Source organism: Diprion similis, chromosome 1, assembly GCF_021155765.1.
Source record: "Diprion similis isolate iyDipSimi1 chromosome 1, iyDipSimi1.1, whole genome shotgun sequence".
Classification (NCBI taxonomy): Eukaryota; Metazoa; Arthropoda; class Insecta; order Hymenoptera; family Diprionidae; genus Diprion; species Diprion similis.
The window spans coordinates 201,724-221,598 of NC_060105.1; the positions used below are offsets into that span (position 1 = coordinate 201,724).

At 38.7% G+C, this 19,875-nt stretch overlaps 2 protein-coding genes across 2 annotated transcripts; one reads left to right on the forward strand and one right to left on the reverse strand.

Moving 5' to 3' along the window:
* Positions 1–863: 863 nt before the first annotated feature.
* On the forward strand, positions 864–16,373 carry LOC124404683 (sialin-like). Its single transcript, XM_046879016.1, has 11 exons — positions 864–1,018; positions 1,059–1,089; positions 9,195–9,337; positions 10,006–10,136; positions 10,479–10,584; positions 10,931–11,015; positions 12,571–12,791; positions 12,901–13,047; positions 13,157–13,289; positions 14,019–14,260; positions 14,375–16,373. The coding sequence occupies exons 1-11, from the start codon at positions 878–880 to the stop codon at positions 14,612–14,614; spliced, it is 1,620 nt and encodes a 539-aa protein (XP_046734972.1). The 5' UTR covers positions 864–877; the 3' UTR covers positions 14,615–16,373.
* LOC124404671 lies at positions 16,239–19,842 on the reverse strand. Its single transcript, XM_046879007.1, has 4 exons — positions 19,053–19,842; positions 18,148–18,675; positions 17,996–18,070; positions 16,239–17,051 (listed from the first exon to the last, which is right to left on the reverse strand). Exons 1-4 carry the CDS (start codon positions 19,840–19,842, stop codon positions 16,564–16,566), a joined length of 1,881 nt encoding a protein of 626 aa, XP_046734963.1. The 3' UTR covers positions 16,239–16,563.
* Positions 19,843–19,875: the final 33 nt, after the last annotated feature.

A 19,875-nucleotide genomic window follows, 5' to 3' on the forward strand; every position in this document is an offset into this window, starting at 1 on the left:
GATAGGAAAGTCGACTCTGATTTCGGTCAAGAATCGATCTTTTTATAAAAATAATCGACTTTTTGGAATCGAGTTGAACCTGTCTCAAGTCGATTAAAATCGATTCTCACCCGCTGACTTCGACTTTTTTTATACGACACCATATGATGGTAGTATAGGTTGTACCGTTTTCATGAATCGACTTTTTCATATTTTTTTCTATACTCAGTTAGTGAAGATATTTGGAATATTTAAATTACATATTTTTTATATTTTTATGTCTCATGGATAATTTATTGAAATTCTAAGCTGATATTTTAATGTTTTATTAATATTAAATATTTATTTTAATGTCTCACTTATGCTCAATGTAAATACTACAAACTTATTCTTGGTGGCATACTACGTGCAATTTTTATATAGAATAAATATATTTTATAAAATTAATAAGAACAATACTTGTGTGTGATTTGTTTAAATAAAATGTATAAATGATAAATAAATTGCTTATTAACAATAAAGAAATAATGAGTTGTTAAAAAGTCGACTTGAGAGTCGAAAAGTCGACTTTTAGCAGTGATTAATCGACTTCGAAAATTAAAAAATTCCAAGTCGATTCTAAAGTCAAACAAAAGTCGACTCTTTTCGCGCCATTTCCATCCCTGCCGCAGCGGCAGGCACCTGTCGGAAGGCAATACATCACTGATCAACATTCGCAAGCTTCCTGCAACTGCGAAAACAGACACAGATAGTGGGCTGCCGGAAGTCTATGCGGCAGGGTCATGCATGCGCGCACATGACGGTCACATCACGAACTTACGACAGAATGTCACCTGGGAGGGAATGCCAGATGTAGAGAGGGGGCTGGCAAGCGTTGTTGCCGCGTAGAGGATGCGCCATGCGCGATGAACATTATTTCGCGTCGCAAGTTCAGTTCAGTTTAATCAGTGACACGGAAGTATCGGGACGTCGTGGTTGGCGGGAATTGTTGCAAACGTGGAAATACCGGCTTCAGCGACGTCGAAGCTGTTTGTGCAGGCTGGTTTTTTGAATAAAGTTCAAGTGATTATACGAGTCGACCAGAAATGTCGCTTGCACAAATATTAAGGGGTGAGTCCTATAAAGCTGTTTTCTAACAAATCACGTATAGTATGTGCCATACAATGTATGGTTGTTTGAAAGAATACAAGTTTCTTTGTTTGCAATTATATGTTTATCAATATTTGCGATCACAGCCGGGAAGTGTCCCGATCGTTCTCTCTGTAGCAACAGTTGACCTTAGCCTCCAGTGTGATTGTAGCATCAATGCTCGCACTATGTAATTAATGCGGCGCGCCAAGATCCACGTTGCATCATCCCATCTACTGCACGCATGAAATTTTACTGTACGCCTATTTCACAATGACTAATTGTCATTGCCGACCGAATTACCGATTCATACATCATTTCACTGATTTTCCCTATATTTCCATTCTCTGGCCATCACTAAGCACGGTCAGGGTATAGTGTAACCATCGTAATGCCATGTAATGGCAAGGCAGATCACAACTTTATGGCGCACACTATATCCAGTGAAACCAAACCGTAATTGCACGTCCGTGATATAGGGGGTAGTTTAGGGCGATGCAAAGCCCTTGATCTTGGGAAGTGTGATTGAGAATCGGGTAAAAAAAGAGCAACATAGTGATGATTCGACTTACTGCCATAGTGATAGTCTTACTGCACTGGCAATGGTTTACCTAGCCCTTATCCAACAGCAATACCTGTAAACTATTGAAGAAACCCACTGTGCTCACAATGCTGGTACATACATACAGTAATTAGAATCTGTCATACTTGTAGGTATATGGATAATTTTGTATACGGCTTAGGCGAAACACATAGTGTAACTGTTAAAATCAAGGGAAAGTAACAAGCGTCACGAGCACTGCAGGCTGGTGCAGTGGAAACCTAGAATAGAATTCTCTGAGCCTTATCAGGTCTGATTGTAAGCGAGATAATGTGAGATGAAGGGTGGGGAATCGGGATAGAATGGTCGTAGAAGGAAAAAGAGACAAATCAGTATGAACCAATGAGGAAGCACCTTCTAATGCAAAACTAGCTATGTATCTTCATCGCCGATAAAATATCACAGGAACAATTAAGGCCTTTGCGTCTTTTAATTCCGAGATTGTCCTTAGAAAGGCCCTACACCTACAAGACAAGTCTAGCGAGCTGTCTTGAGACCGTCTTGAAAATCAGTAATGAATACGAATACCGGCCTAATTTAAATTTCAAAGTCCCTAGTCAAACCGACATCGAAATTCAATGATATTATCCGAACAAGTATGACGTCTAAAATCCTTCAAGCTCATGCGCGCCTATACTAGTGCCAGCGAATTTATAACAATCATAAGCTAAACAATTATTTTAATCCGATAATATATTACGTCAAACGAGCCCGGATAGTTCTACGCAAATAGAAACGATAAGAATCGTATATAAATATTTTTAGTATTCAAAAAAGTGCCTTGGGATGTTTATATTAAGTTTTATATACGTCTGCCTCTATTGGATTACTCTCGTGATTATATTGCAAATATCTAATTAAAAAGTGCACATTTTCATCGAATTTGAGAAATAAGTCAATTCCAGTGACTGTTTGGAAAGCGTAAGGAAGTTATATATATCTCTTTATATGTAAAAATGTACCAATCGTATGAGTTGCGGCGAGACAGTATAGGGCCACGAAGTAAGTTTACGCGTTATTCCATGTCTAATATTTAACTCCCGACTCAACCATAAAGTTAACTTTTTTGATCTGAAAAACGGAACGAAAGTGGAATATTTTTCCCGCTTAACTTTCTTTCCATATCTAACGGGAAAAAAGTCTACTTCTTCTAATCTGATAATCTCGTTTTTCCCGCAAAATGGAAGTATGATAGAGTATATTACAAATTAATGTGTAACGTCTTAGCTCTTGGTATGTGACATTTGATGATGATAACGATGACGGTGATAATGATGATGAAAAAAGAATATTCTTGAGTGTGGGAGCTCCCCCCAACCCTCCAGTGGCGGTTTCGCCCTTGCACCCCAACCACGGCCTGTGGGCCAGGACCCGCTCCCGCGCTTTGACTCCCGCCGGGCTACTTCCATGTACTACTTGTATTCGGTGTTTAGATTTACTCTTCTCTTCTTTTCATCAGAAGTCAATACGTAGCGAGTAGTCACACTTGAATCGTAATAGTATCATATAGGTATACAACGTGCATTACCCACCGATTACCTAACTTATCTAGGTAATGTGACCACAATGAGGAAAACGTAAACAAAAAATACAAACTGCTCAAAAAGGGCACCACCCGCTTGTGCTGCGGTCGACATAGAACGCTTAGCTTCTGTGCATGAGTGATTCCCACTTTTTGAGTCAATAGATGTGGCCAGAGTTGAGTCAGGAATAAAGTCCTATATATAACACATGAATAAAGTCGATTATTCCCTTGTTACAAAATGAACTATTAGTCTTGAATATCTGTATACCGGTATGTCGGTCCTAGGAAGAAAAAGAGACCAGTGTCGTTTACGTTTCAAACAATATTGCATGTACACTGAGAATGTATCAAGAGAAATTCTGAAAAATTTCTGTATTACATTTGAAGATGTTGTTTCTAGCTTTATAGGTTTCTCAAGTTATGCTATAAATATAATGCAACCCTTGGAAGAATGAATGTTCATGATAATATTTTCACATTTGAAATTATAATGATATGAAAAGTTGCGCTCATGAACTATTCAGTGATCGTTTATCAATAAAATAAAAATTTTCGATAATCAATGACCATTTTCGTTCCAACTATCTAGTAGATTCGTTTTTCGAGGATGCAACAACGAGTATTATGAGATAACATAAGGTTCCATCTCGTGGTCCTTGTGATCAAATTTTCTATAGCCGTTGTATTACACGTAATTCAGTATATAAACGCCATACGTGTTTATTTTGGGAACTCAATCGCGCCTTACTTACAAACGCAGATGCAGGTCTCAACGAAACGTGCTTACATAAGACACTGCAATTGGTCAGACTTACGATTAGGCGTTATATATAATGCCAACTAAGCCCCGCTGTGCGTAACGTTACTGTCCAAACAATGCCTTGACTGAATATATTATTCTTCCGTATACTACTAGTTCGTATGGAGGTTCCTTGTACGTACTTGCACCATCAATTACGTTTCTTCTAACACTTTTCGCAATTCTTTCAAGAAAAACTATAACTTTTCTTCATGTATATGGATATAGCCTGATGATATTGTCTATTATTAATGTGCTCGAATGATCGTACACCTAATATGTCTGTTTACACTGGGATATGGACTAATGATTGATGGTTTTTTAAATCGTCGATATATCAAAATGGTATCGGTAATTCCTAATCTGAGCCCACAGAGTTAGATAATCACACTTACTGAACGGATTTCGACCAAGCCGAAAAAATACTAATGTTGTAATTACAATTCGCAAGGTATATGCTATCGCATACATAAAATGCAGGTATGAAATATGTAAAAACTTGTTAGATTATGATAGTTTGTTTGCAAGGTTTTGTATCCACCAAAGAGAAATACGAAGTTGACCATACCTTGAATCCTTAACTCGAAGAGGGTATAGGTATCAGTTTTACAAGTGAACAGTTCTATCCAAGTTGTTTTGCACATTCGGCGGCCTCAAATATTCGAGTAGGATAGGTTCGTTCCTGTACGGATTCATTTCTACAGATTGACGATTATGGAAAAGATCCTGCACCGCTCGCGGCAAAGGTTCCATACATTATCCCTAAAGGTTGTGCCTTATAGGTAAACTGCGTTCTATAAAGGGTCATTCGTTCATTGAAGAACATCGAGTGCGATCGAATAACGCAGCCGTCCTACCTGGCAGTCTTAAGAAAGTAGAACAACAGAAAGATAGAATTGAATGTAATAATGTTTAACAATTAGGATTAAGTTTGAGCAGAGATAGGAGCAGAGTAATCTATTTGAATGCGCAGGGATTTTTAAAACATAAAGATGAAATATTGAGAAACATCAGATGAGTGACGGGGGAGCAAAAATATATGTTGGGGAAATTAAATGAGTGCTCTCTCTCGCTCAATAGCGGATATCGCGTTCAGGAACGAATTAAAATTAACAATAAGACATTTTTTTTTAAACTTTCAATTTTTACAGAAAAAATATAACCTACTCATGTAGAAGCGGCGAATGTAAAAACGAAACCGTAGGCATACACTGGTAGTGGCATACTGTGGCATGTAGAATCGAACCTATAGAAATTCTCGCTGTCTAACCGTTCCGGACAGAATCTGTTTTTCCTCGTAAAAATGTGTCTAAAGTAGCGGACACAACTGCCGTAAAATAACGTAAGACATGAATGAAACACAAAATATAACAAACTAAGATGATGTGAAATAATTCCAAGTTGAACGAGCATAACTGTTGTTTCAACATTCCTATGATACCGATTGTAGCTATCGCTCACGAACAATTGTAACCGTGCTAACAATCTTCCATAGGGTATGCAAATATGACTGTTACGCTTATATCTACATGACACATCGGTCGACGGATGTATAATTATAATCTATCACTTCGTTGCCGTCGTTGTTCACCAGTACGAGCAAAGCGTCGTGTGTTTGTATGGCGGAGGTATTTCTGGCAAAGGAAAAGGGTTTCAATTGAACGGCATTGATGTTTGGTTTACTGGTCCATGAAATTCTAATGAAAGTCATAGAGCCAGTGATAAAACACCTGGGTGATACAATATAATTCAATTCACACTTACCATTATGATGACTGCACGTGCTAACCCGAGCGAATCATCTGAACTTCGCCAACACAGCACAACGCTTGTATGTATTGATATGTAGATAGTCAATCGTCATTCCCTATATACAGATGCTCCCTGTAATTGGAGTTCCTTTGACGTATTTGAAAATAGCATGTTGCCATCCCAGCATTTCCAAGGCTATAATATAAGTCAGATTTTATCTGTCGAATTGTATCGTATCATGTTGCAGCTGCACGAATAATCATCCTGCAACAACGTATCAACGGTGTACAATGTAATTGTCTCAACGCAAACTAATGTAGGGCATCAAGTATTAATTGCTACGCGGATGAACCGTGTATGACCATCTAGCATAGAGATGGTCAAACTCGACTGTACAGGTTGTATTATTTTAATCGCCTCAGGCCGATTACACCAAAGCTAAGGAAGATAAGAAAAAATTTTTGCCGCAAAATATTTAGGGTTCGAGGCGAAAAAGAAGGTGAGACTATCATATTTTCTGCAAGTGGAGGCGCCAAGATAAAGTGAAGGTCGACTTCGTTTTAAAAAATTGTTTTTTTTAATAAAACAGTACCTATATTGTTACCATCGGCATTCGAAAGGACATTAAATTCTGGGTCTAAAAGTACGAAACAGTACATACTCATCACCTAATCTCGACCGGTGATGAGAAACAAGCCTGTCAAGTTGCTACGGAACAAGATACCGGTAACTCGTCAGTTCTATGGAAATACTCGGGGACTCAAGTATTCTAATACCGGATGTTGTCAGAATAGTTCTCTACATGGAGTGTATGAGGTTGGATGAAGGGCAATAGGAATGTTTGTATCGTATTTCATTTATTTGCTACCAAAAAATACAAAATAAATTGCGCCATTTTTAATTGATGCCTATTCAAATGCTGATGGAAAAAATATACTGTTTCATTTGAGAAAAAAAAACCAATTCGACCTTCACTTGACCTTTGCGTCTCCACTTATTAAAAATCTGACACTCTCATATTTTTTCCTCCTTCGAAAACTAAATATTTTATAGGAAACATTTTTCCGTAACTTGCTTAGTCTCGGAGTGATCGGTCTGGGGCGATTAAAATGAAACGCCCTGTATAATTGTATCATACATTATACAGATATATGTAGACGGGCAGCACATGAAGAGTTCAACTGCACATATATCATGTAGAAGTATGTGTAGATTATCTGAACAGCCATCATTATTTTAAATAAAAGGTCAACTCTCGCGGCAATGTCAACACGCGCGACGTAACAAGTGATTGTATAACTTCAGCGCTTGAATACTGAAGAAGATACTTCTTTAATTACATGTTGTAACCCACCATGATACGAAGATATACTGACATAATGTAATATGTTCTCGATGCGGGGCGTGCGTTTCGACCCGAAGTTTCGTACATAAGTTATCAAGTACATAGTATACGCTGCACTTTTAATTGCACATGCACACGTACTCTCCACGAGAATTGAAGGATCAGTTATATTACTCCCTGCATACATTTTTTTTTCTTCAAAAGGTAATAATTCGGCTGTAAATGGTATACCTTTGTATACAGGTTGCAGTTAAATTTTAGTAATAGTACCGTTATAAGGAAGTGCAATCTTATAACCTGAATATTTGACCAAAATTTGGGTGAATTAGTTAGTTACGCTACAAATTTAATGATGAAAGGATAACTATAAAGTCATTTGAAATCGTAAATCGAGAATCAATGATTGGAAAAGATTTACTTCAGTATTAATCTCACAATCAGTTATACATTATATTTGCCATACCCGTTGAAAAACGTATAGATGAATTTTTACTATTGGTCGTTTTGTACAATATTATTTTCGCTGAAACTGTTCAATTATACATTAGTTGCTGATTTCTGTAGCGATATGAACTGTCGTAAAAACTATTGAACTTTCGCCGTTGGAGCTTCTTTCCCACGCACGATTCTTGCTTATTTATCCAACAAGTTTTAAATAGTATTTGTTCGGGAATTTCGAGGGAAACCGCAAAGTTTTGAAATCTCGATTAATCAATCTTGATCGAAAACTCAATTCATCGCTATCGTGAAGTTCCGATAACACATTCTTCACGGGACACACCAATGCGACTATAATTTCTCGATTTGCTTAAAGTTGAAAGTCAAAATAAAACTTCACAAAAAAAGTGGTTTGTATTGTAATTTGCATAGCAACTTCCTTTTCCTACACTCCTTCGATAACCATGGAATTTAAAAAAGATTTAAGATAAGAATTCTCTTGCAAAGAGTTCTTCGAAAAAGGTCACTTTGATTTTTTTGGAAAATAATATCACAAACAGACCAGTATGGAACATGATTGTTTAAAGCTGATTAAAAATAAATGGTCGAAGCTTGATTGTGAGTTCAAATTTGAAACTGATTGAAAAGTTGTACAGTTTTACTGATGTGTCCATCTAGAGGATGCTATAGTCAGTCTCTAACGAATACCGGGTAAAATGTTACCTATTCTGACTATCAAAATCTACATGCAGCACTGATGCGAGAATGCGGCAGTCAGCGCGACGTCTACATGCAATGCCAAAGTAAGTCTAGGAGATGTCTACCTGTTATAAGTGGCAATTGAACTATATCGGAATATCTTGGCATTATCGTCGGGTACAACAAAACTTTTTTCGGACATTTGTATTCGGCATTGAATGTAGAATTGCACTGGCTTCGGTATTCTCGCATCAGTACTGCATGTCAGGTTTGATGCTAGTAAAAATAAGTAACATTTCAACGCGGTCGGTAAGGCTGACTGTACCATTCTCTTGATAGTAAGGTTGAAGTTCGTATAACGTTATCATAACGCTGCGTTTGTAGAATTACTCGTTATTTCGCAACTTAAGAATTGCCACAAATTCAGTAAAACCATAATACAGTAGATATTATAAAACACTCAGATTACGCAAATTCATCTCTAAAATAATTACGAAGTTGCGAAATAGTGATTTTTATTTCAATGCTTACGGTTAGTTAAGTCAACGTCGTGAACTTCATTCCACCGTTCTTGATGAGGGGTATAGTATAAATATTCAATCGTTTGTAAGTCAACTTGAGGCTAAATATTGAACTGACCTACAGTCATCTTTCGATTTACCGTAACTCAGTGTAGGTAACAACTTGAGTTTTCGGTGAAGCTTCATCGATCGAAACCTTAGTACATACATCAACATGAAATCCCGTAAAAACCCCTGTGATCATTTTTCTTTTTCAACCCGCGTTGGATGGGGTATACTGTATGATCGTTAGGTTTTGCAAGCAACTTGTACGTTCATTCCATTACACTATTTATAGCTATGTACCCTGCAATAATTGAACATGACCAGGAATCTAAAGAAATCGTTGTATTATCATTTATTTACAGAGAAGATCCCTCGCCGAGGCATCCTCGGAGCCATGATGTTTCTTGCTTGTATGTTTTCTTACTTTATACGGACAAACATTTCCATTACCATCGTTGCCATGGTCATTCCCACAGAAAAAAAAAACGGGACAATCATAAAGGATGTGAGTCTTTTTTATTTATAATAGTTATTGATGAATAGTTATTGATGAATATCGCGCTCTGAAATTTTATAATTGTGTACTTCATCGAAAGTTCAACTTCGAACAATGTATACCGGGTCTCACACTAATTTTCGACAAAAATTCATAGCCATGTAATATTTGTTAATTATTGCGATCACAGCATGCATTCATTCTGTACAAAACCAGCTGCTAACTATTTTAATCCCAGGACCTTTCATTATTCAAATATCTAACGACAAGATGAGCTCGCTCACTTTAACGTATGTATCAAGTATTTTTTTAGTATCATTAGCAGTAAATCAAGAATTTTTATAACAAACTTTTGGTATTGCGCAGAAGAAATTTCCTACTATGTAATTAACCCTCCGCGGTCACTTGGGGTCGATACGACCCCAGAAATCAATATATTTCATATGGGACAAAAAATAACACTGACCACGAAGAGTTAATAATCCATTAATAATGATATCATCTATTAAAATGAAAGACCCGTGGGGCCCGAACATTTTCGGATACGGGATATAAAATAACATCACTGGTCGCACTACACTACATTAACACTCAATAGACTTATATTACGAATCAGCCATCTGATACTTATTACGAAAATGATGGAATATGTGGTCATAAATGAATCCTCTCTTTAGCATGGTGAGCGATATGACTGGAACGCACACGTTCAGGGAGCTGTACTAATGGCTTACCACTGCGGCGTAGTACTGTCTAGTATTCCAGCCGGTATGTTAGCAGAAAAATTTGGAGGTACCAAGGTTGTCGCGTAAGTCTGAAATGTTCATCCTATTGGTTAAGCATTCATACATTACATGTGTTATTGAGTGAAATTTATTCATCATTCCGAAGATTTAAAATTAATTATCTGTGCAACGGAAATTATATAACATAGAAGAAATGTATAATGAATTAAAAAAAGTTATTCGTATAGTTGACGTTGTATAAAAAACTGTCAGTCGATTCGAAGATAGTGGTGGTAATTACCCTCTTTGAATTCATAATCAGGGTGTATATAATGTAATATATAAAAAATTTGAAGACCAGAAATTTGATGAAACTTTACTTTTATACATGTACAAATTGTAAGCGTATATTGTTGGTTCGGCAGATTGGCGACTCTAATTCCTGCACTACTGAACCTGCTCATGCCATGGGCATCTAGTGTTCACTACATGTTCGTTATCGTCCTGCGGTTCCTGATGGGATTCTTCGGGGTTGGTTTATGATAGATGTCCAGATATGTAGATTTATCTCAATAGACATGTCCAATACATCTGCATGCATACATACATAATACTGGGATTAAATATGGAAAAAAGCCACCTCGGCGCCTACAGAACGACAACGGGGCGCTACAATTTCGCGCGTGAGATGGAAAATTGTAACTCCGGTTGCCTATCTGTAGGCGCAGAGGTCGCTTTTTTTCACGTTTAAGCCCAGTATGTATAACATATGTATATGTATTAAGAAAGAGATATGCCGCTACTTCGAGCTCTAGGCCTTACACAGTCTACGTTTCATGTCCAGCCAGCGATCTAAAGTCTTACCCCTTGCCCACAGAGTGCTGTTTACCCGGCTCTACACGCCATGATTGCCAGATGGGTGCCACCCAGTGAGAAGGGAATGTTCGTATGGGCTATGCAAGGTAATTATGTACGCATTTTGTAAACTTGTAACAGGTTTCGGTTACCCCCAAATCAATTCTACACGTCGAGGAATTTTCGAGCAAAAAATATCCAGTCGTAGGATTCTGCAGTTATTGACATTTCAGTGAGCGTATAAATGATTCCATCAACCTCACAGCTATATCCATCCGGCGATGAAAAGTACACGGGTATTAAATCTAATTGAAAACTACAGTAGGTACTTATACTTTTGTTGTTACACAAAGTCGGTAGAGCGAATCCCTACAAATAACGGACCGTCGGGCAACCACAAAAGAACTAACGAGAAGCAACACCGTAACAGTCATAGCCCTTCCCGCAACGACATTTTCGCGTCATTTTCGCCTGAAAATATTTTCTTTACGGCATGGGAATTGAAAAGTCCACTTTTTGTGGCAGTTTTCGTTCCGTAAAGTGACGCTTTATACGGTAGCGAACAAAGTCGCGGAATAAAGTTTTTATCCCGCAGTTTTGATGCGCAGTTCGAAGTGCGCATCCCAAACTGCCGAATAAAGTAGCTTCGTCGAACAGATCGTGACATACCCTCACTCTTCGTTTTGCTTTTCAATGCCCATACCGTAAACAATATTGTATGTGGCATGCCCGTAAACTATTTTTTTGGCTCGGATAATTTCAGTACTCGCTTCCGGCTTACCTTCAGCTCGTCCTGAAATCTTTATCCTTGCCAAAAAAAAACAGGCGGTTTACGGATATGCCACATAAATAGCTATTTTTTGCCTTTTTTGCCCAGCAAAGTTGGGCTTCATAGCTGTGACGTTTATCTTTATCGTGCGTGAACTATCTGCAACGATGTTCGATGGGTGTTTTACTGTTGATGGACGGGAAAATAGATTTTACAAATCATCGAACTGATCTGTCCGGAGATTCTTTCGGTAAGAATGATGTAAGCTCATCTATTCGGTTTTGTTGTTTACGGTGAAACGAAGCATCATGGGTGATGTCGAATTATCGATGTCATATTGGAAATATAACTCACGATTCTCGTGTTATTACGCCGCTGAGTAATTTCTTCACGTAGTTGTTGAATTTTTTTGAGAAAATCGCAATTACGAGTGAGAAATTCTACAATAAAAAAACAGCAGACCCAGAGCTGACGGACAAGCATAGTATCAATTTTGTCTGTAACATCGGTTGGAAAATACATTCTTTGTTATATTTTTTAATACCCGGAGAATATTAACATTTGTTTTTACAACTCTCATGGTAGTATGTAATAGTTTAGAAAAAATTTATCTTATAGGTAGGAAGGCAGGGAATTATTTTTGATATGAAGTCCCGTCTTGTAATTTAGGCTATGACTAACAAGAAACTGAAGAGGCAAACTGCGTACGAGTACAGGCTGTGCGCCTACGCAACAGTGCATATTGATGCTCATCAATTTAATACTCCGATGAAACAGTTACGTAAAAGATCTCTACGTAATGGTGCGGAATTTGCGTTACATTTCTGAATGTAATCGACGCTGCCGTGTCTTCTCTTTCATGTTACAAGTAGGTATCATTCGCTTCTCCGCAGGTGGACCTTTCGGTACCGTAGTCACGTTTACTCTTTGCGGTCTAGTGATTGAAGCTTATGGATGGGCAGCTGCGTATTACGTGACCAGCGGACTCATTCTCGTATTTTTTGCCCTCTGGGTATACCTGATACATGACACACCCGACGGGCATCCGAATATCACAGAACGAGAAAAGGAATTTATTAAGAAACAAATTGGAACTAGCGTCAACAAGCAAAAAGTATGCAGGAATAATGATACAGATTATACCTAATATACCTGTATAGTGTATACAGACTGATGAAAGCTTTAGCTCGAATTATGTAATTCTCGATTAATCCAATTCGCAGGTAAAGCCTCCTGTTGTCGCTATCATCACGTCGCTTCCATTCTTGGTCTTACTTTGGGCCCACTTTGCTAACATGTGGGGAATCTACTTCATAGCCACAAACGGGCCAATGTATACGCTCGGGGTTCTTGACTTTGACATGAAATCCGTGAGTATAATATGTAATATGACTTGTCAAGCGGTCACGCAAACAGTCACGTTCACATGAAAATTTGTTCGAATGGAATGTTGGTAACTTAAGAGGATTTGATTTTAAGGGTGGCATTACGACCGGACTGCCTTACATTGCCAGACTCGGGGCTGGTGTCTTATTTGCCGCTGCCGGAGACTACTTACGGAGAAAAAAGTACTTGACGGTCGTGTGGTTGCGCAAGATTTTCATGATTTCCTGTAATCTATTAAACGTACCTACCAGTCCTTTATTTTGTATATACCTACGTTTACTTCGCACGTGTAGCTTGCCGTCGGAATTTGGAATTTTATTTGGCCACTCCTGGCCTCGATATCAGTCCACGCACAAGAATTTCGTGTTCACTTTGTTGAAAATTTTTCACGTGGAAAGAATTTCACAGATTCATGAGGGAGATTGCGATATTTTTTCATGATTTTTTTATAACGATTTTTTCAGTATTTACTTGGAAATTTTCAAGTAATTTTTCACTTCAATGTACCTAGCTCTTCTCGTCCTCATCAGAAGTGACGAAATAAATGTACTTTAATCCCCGTGTAGTAAGGTATAAAACGTTGGTATACACATAGTGTCTCATTTCAAACGTACCAAGTGAATATCTGGGAACCTAGAATAGTTGCAGAAAATTTTTTTTAGAATGCAGTTTCATGATTTTGAGGGGAATAAAATTTTTCATTGAATTACAACCCCCGGTTCAGACACATCCAATTCTGTCGAGCCTTTGCTAGGTGATGATGAAATCAATAATCGCAAGGTCTGTTAGTCTTAAAATCATGAAGCCATCACTTGAATCCTTTAGCTGCAGTTCTTCTCATTTCTGAGATATTTAATTGGTCCGTTTATCACGGTTCTTCCTCTAGAGACTAAATTACGGCTATTGATTGCATGGCTGGGTTTGAAAAAGTTGTCTATTTCTCTTGTCTATGCAGCTCACATGGCCCCAGCTTTGTGTTTACTTGGTATGACATACGCGGGATATGACAAAATCTGGGCAATTATAATGATGGTACTGGCCTTGGCTTTCAACGGCGCCGCCTGCCAGACAAGTCTCCAAAATCACCAAGATCTGGCACCCAACTACGCGGGATCTCTTTATGGTGTAATGAACACGTTCGGCAGCTTTACCGGGTTCATTATTCCCGCTGTTGTCGGCGTTTTAACCAATAAGCGTGTACGTACAAACGTGTATTTAATACGAGTTTCGACTAGCAGCGATTACGGCGTCCAGTTTCATGCTTGTACGCGAGCATATAAGCAATAATTGTATTTATTTCAATCGATTCAGAACACCGTGGAAGCGTGGCGTCCCATGTTTTGGATTTCCGCAATCGTATTTACATCCGCAACCGTCTTGTTTTGGCTCTTTGGCTCGGCGGATATTCAGCCGTGGAACGACATGAATAACAAAGGAGGAGTTGAAGAAGCTATTTCTACCATCCCCGATGAAGAGAAGAAAATGACAAATGGCAACAAAGAGGCTCAAGTCATGTCCGATGAGGAAGAGGAAGAGAACTCCCGTCTTTAGTCCCTTATTAGGACGTAAAAAAAATATAAGTGGTCCCACTAATCACCTCGTCTCTCAATAAGGATTGTTCTAATTGTACGTCAGTTCAGCATTCGCCTACTTGCAAGCGAATACACATGCTGACGTTCTTATCCGGAGTAGTTCGCAAGCGTCTGCGCGACACTTGTGTCGCTTACGTGGATATTTTTTCTCAATTATATTGTCGGTGGACCGACCACCTATTCTCCTTAGATTTTTATATTTATTTACGTGTATACATGGTGAATTCGTAACGATGGGAAATTATAGGGTGTATCATGTACGTGTGAATTTTGTATTCTCGTACGTTTTTGGATAAGGTTTTATAGTACAATCAGAACCACTGTACGTCGTATGACGTATGGCGATATATGTAACCAGCTTAAATATGCTAGGGGATGCAGTGCTTTTTCCAATACTGTAAAAATGCACTGAGGAGAAATTGAAGATATAAAATTTGCACACGCGCAGTACATTCTAACATTTCTCGCCGTCAGAGTCTCGATACACACTACACTTTGTCAATTCGGTTCCGGCAGACAGTAAATGTTGTTGAATTACGAGAAACCATGCACGATCTTTAATTCTTAATGGTAAAACTACTATTGTTTTTTTTCTTAGCGTGCTTGTTAGTGAGCTGCTTCTCATAACTCTATATTCTTAATATCCAAAGTTATTTTTGATATTGCGTCACTTTCTTTGACCTAACTGCCCTCCTTGAACCGAATGGAGAAACTGTACCGTACACACCTTCTCTGACGAATTGTCAAATCTGACCGGCGTAGATTGATTATGTCGTTGATATATTCCAGTACTGTGTACTGATGGCAGCTAGAAACGCATATGTTTTCGGCTGTGCAAGTACGTTCTAATACGTGGATACGTGTAGGTGTTACATGATATTCCCGACCAAGCTGCTATACAAGTACATGGATAATTAGTCAGATGTACCATATAATAGATTAATAGATAAATACGTGCCAGACAGAAGCGCGAGCTACAACTAAAATGCTGGTCGCGCTCCTTACTTATATTTTTTTACTTAATCGGAGAGAAAGAGAATGACCAAATGATCAAGAATCAAAGGAAGACGAAATATTACTGATACTAGCGAGCACGGAGTCGATTCTAAAGAGTATTAATTCTACTTCAAAACGTAGCTTAAAATATGCCATATAATGTATTACCACCTCATTGGACCGTCGGTCCGCAATTCGAGCAAGTGTCAAGGCAACAGCTGTATGTACGAATACATGGTACAAGCTGCCGAATTTTGAAAACGCTTGTGTCCTACTCTAGCTACTTGGTGCTTAATAATTTTCAAAACCTGCTTCACTTGAGATTCGGCCGATCAGAGGTTCCTGCTCTTTGGTATAGCCTTGCACACCGATGCGTAATTTCGTGCATGCTAGATGCAACCAGTACGTGCCATTCCATATATATTGAAACTGTCAATCAGTAGATCATTCAATCGTTAGAGCTTCGATTGTGAGGCAATATATTTAAACAACCGCTGGATGGGGAGAAGGATCCTTTTGTGAATATCCTTTGTGGAATATACTAGGCATTTATTCCTAATAACAATTAGGTTTTGCGTCTTACTTTATTTTATAATTATTATGTATCATTTCAAATATCTATTATTATAGAGCGGTTGTCGACGCTTCAACTGTATGAGAACGCAATTGAATGTGATTTTCGATCAAACCATTGTTACAATAATAATTATTTTTTAAGAACACTTGGACCGTGAGAAAAACTAATTTCCATTTCATTGCATTACGCTTTTGTTGCTGCTTTCAACGACTCAAAAAATGGTATGACATCGAACTACCTATATTTTAATTGAATAAGTGATATTTACTTTTTGAAAAAAACAAAGAATAGTAAAAATGGTACACGGGTGATACAACCCAGGTTTTAGTTATTGACTAGCTTTTATTTTTTCGACTCGACAAATGGATAATCGGAACAACCTCGAGGCTCTTACTGTACAGCTTTTTACCAGAGTCCAATTCTCTCGACTTACGCTCGCTGAGCTTGACAGTTTGAACCCTATGCAGTGAATTACTCATGCCCCCATTCCACTTTGCTCCATCCTTGCTCTCCTCCTTGGTTATCCCGGATGATTTGCTACAGATTACGTCAGCTGCCAGTGCGGTACTTGTCATTCCTCTGCTCCCTTGCCCCCTCTTCACAGTGGGTCTGTCACGATTCATCTGGCGTTCGCAGGTACAGTCGCTGCATGATTCTTGATTTCGGTTGAAAATATTTTTTAGAATACGCAAAGCCTTTACAGATTGTATGGGCAAGTTGCATCCACTCCTTGTACGGTCCTCTTTATATTGTATTCCAGAGATTTGCGTCGCCGAAATTGGGTACGGGTTTATGACGGTGCCGCTGCCACAACTGTTTGAACCTACTACGTGAGGGCAGAAAGTTGGAATTCTCAGACAGGAAATAAAACCACAATAACGCCTAAAAATTCGAACGTACATTATTACGATGTATGTACAGTATTGGTGCAGTATGTACATTAAGGTGTCCATTATTTCCCAAGTTGGTTGTTTTCTTGCTGCCGCCCCCTGAAGTTTTCGCTTTTGCCCTAAAAAATAATATAAAGCTCTTAATTTTCAAGTTAAATCTGCCACAATCATGTTATATCCCTCATTTAAATAACATGGGATTTTTGTACTTTTTAGAATTAATTTTTTATCTTTAGAACAAATATCAGTACAGCAATGATCGATACATATTCCTGTAGGAAATTGAACGCTCTAAAAAAGAGGTCTGTTATAATTTTGCGATAAATGTACTCCTTTAAAAGTTATTCGAGGTCGAATTATCGTTCATGGTAAATTTCATAGTTTTTTAAGTTTTGTCATAATTTCCCACAGGAATATCCATCAATCATTGCTGTACTGATATTTGTTCCAAAGATAAAAAAATTAATTCCAAAAACTGCAAAAATCTCATGTTGTTTAAATGGGAAATGTAACATGATTGTGGGATTGTGGTTTAAAATAAAAATTAGAAGCTTTTTTTGGTGTGATATTTTTTTTTTAGGGCAAAAACTAAAACTTTAGGGGGCGGCAGCAAAAATAAAACCAACTTGGGAAATGACGAACACCCTAATGTACACTATAATATTCACCCAAAATTTCGGGTATAATTTTACATTTACACCATGGACTGCACATTTTTTATACAGGCATTTCAGCACGGTGTTTCCTACTTTGTTCTTGAATAACACTTTCTATTGCATTATACTCATAATACGTATCTGATTACATAGAATGCCAAAAAATTCTACACCATAATACTCGGCGGGTGTATAAGTGTACTGCCCTTCAAATATCTTACCGCACACCGACCACGCATCAGGAGTAAATGTAAAGCCGTGCACCATTCTTGCCCATTCTTCCAACGAATCTGCAGCTGGCGAATGATTATTGTCATCCATGAAACTGATCATTCACGGGTTTTCTGTTCTAAGTATCGAGGGATCAACCTACCTGCCAGTTTCGTATTCGATGGTTGAATGCAGTTGGATTTTCGTCTCTGGGTTTCTGGTTTGTCCAGAATTGAGCTAGACGTCGAGGATGAAGTGCAAGCTCGAAGGTTGGCTTCTAAGAGGAGTTGCGTTCTTTTGGATGCAGCTGATATGGCCACTGTGTGAAATTGACTTGATAGTGTAACGGAAGGCTGATTTTCGCTGGTTTTGGATGGTGTTGCCATCACGTAACAGGGGTTGTACGCGATTAAAATATCTTGGGTCCTGAGTATCTTCCCATGAATTTCTTCCCTCCTGACTCCAGGTGGACCATTCCATTCTTTATCAACATTAGCCACGCAAACGGAACACTCTGAGCGCCTTACGCAAGTCGAGCAAATTGTTTTTTTAGGTTCATTCAATTCTACTAGGTCTGGCACACCAGCCAATCCGGTTTGTGTACTTGTGCTGAACGATGCCACGGCTTTGTTCTCCAATAAATCTCTCAGTCGTCGGGTTCTCGCGCCAAGTATATCATCCATTGGTTTACCTGTGGTATAAAAATTAGTTGCACGATATGAGACCGAGTCAACTTTGAACTGGTTTCTCCGCGGAATTTCTGTGCGAAGGGGCAGCGAAAGACTGTAAACAGAACACGTCAAGTTTTCTGGTAACCCCCCCCCCCCCCCCCTCTCACCCCTCGGCCCCCTTGAATATGTTAAAGTTTTCACCAGAGACGGCGTGTTCACCGGATTTTATTTGGAAATGATTTTTTTAAGACAAGTTAGTTTTATCGGAGCCTAGTTTTTGAGATCTACAAGCTCGTTGTCACGGTGGTAACACTGGCAGATTGTAGAAAATCTTCATAGCAATGGTCCCTATCCAAGAATTAATACAGTAATGAGTAATAGTGGGCATGAAACTAACGTGATGCCCCTTCTTGGCGGATCGCTGCAACTTTTTCAGCTACAAACACCGACTTCTTTAGCAGACGGCCTATGATATCAGCGGCAACGGTAGGGGCTTTTTGGTGTATTTCAAAGTAAGTGTTACACAAGAGAACCCCAACGACTGATAATACTATTACCGACGATTCGAAGGTATCGACAATGACATCGAGCCGTAGCTTTCTAAGTATCTCGTCGTTCGTGCCCTCGAGTACTTGGCACGATGCCAATGTCTGTACCATTTCATCCCTGTACGGTAAACGGATTTGACCAGCGCATCTTTCGACCACCTCGTTCAGTATCAAGTCCGCCGTGACCAGTGGACGAATACCGTTTTCCAAGCATTCCTCAATGATATCGCGCAGAAACGATTTTATTGCCGTCCACTCGGTAAGTAGACTTGTGTTGGATTGCCTTGGCTCGCAGGTCAGAATGGTTTGCGTGTCTGCATCGAGAACAATCTTTCCAAGATCGTTATAGTATTTGATATAAGTTTGTATCTCTTTGTGCTTGAGTTTAACTCCGGGAAAACTACAGCCGGGATCAGAGAGCCAGAATACTCTGTTCATTATGTGGTAAAGAATGTCCGTGACATAGGCGTCCGCTTTCGCGCTTTCCACTACGTTGTGATCTTCCAGCAAATCTTGCGCCGTGACTCCCTTAGTTAAGCGGTCAATAACGCGGACATTCGACGTATTCGGATCGAATTTCATAACAGTCTGTATAATTTCGGTTATTTTCTCTGCTACAGGTATGATTCGGTCGTTCATTATTCCTGCAACATTGAACCTTCAAGTAATTCC

Coding starts and splice junctions, on each gene's coding strand:
- LOC124404683 (XM_046879016.1), top strand. CDS start 878: ATGCGCGATGAACATTATTTCGCGTCGCAAGTTCAGTTCAGTTTAATC. Junction 1,019..1,058: donor GTCGAAGCTGTTTGTGCAGG/CTGGTTTTTTGA, acceptor TATACGAGTCGA/CCAGAAATGTCGCTTGCACA. Junction 1,090..9,194: donor GCTTGCACAAATATTAAGGG/GTGAGTCCTATA, acceptor ATTTATTTACAG/AGAAGATCCCTCGCCGAGGC.
- LOC124404671 (XM_046879007.1), bottom strand. CDS start 19,842: ATGAACGACCGAATCATACCTGTAGCAGAGAAAATAACCGAAATTATA. Junction 18,676..19,052: donor CCGCCAAGAAGGGGCATCAC/GTTAGTTTCATG, acceptor TTTATACCACAG/GTAAACCAATGGATGATATA. Junction 18,071..18,147: donor ATCGAATACGAAACTGGCAG/GTAGGTTGATCC, acceptor ATCATTCGCCAG/CTGCAGATTCGTTGGAAGAA.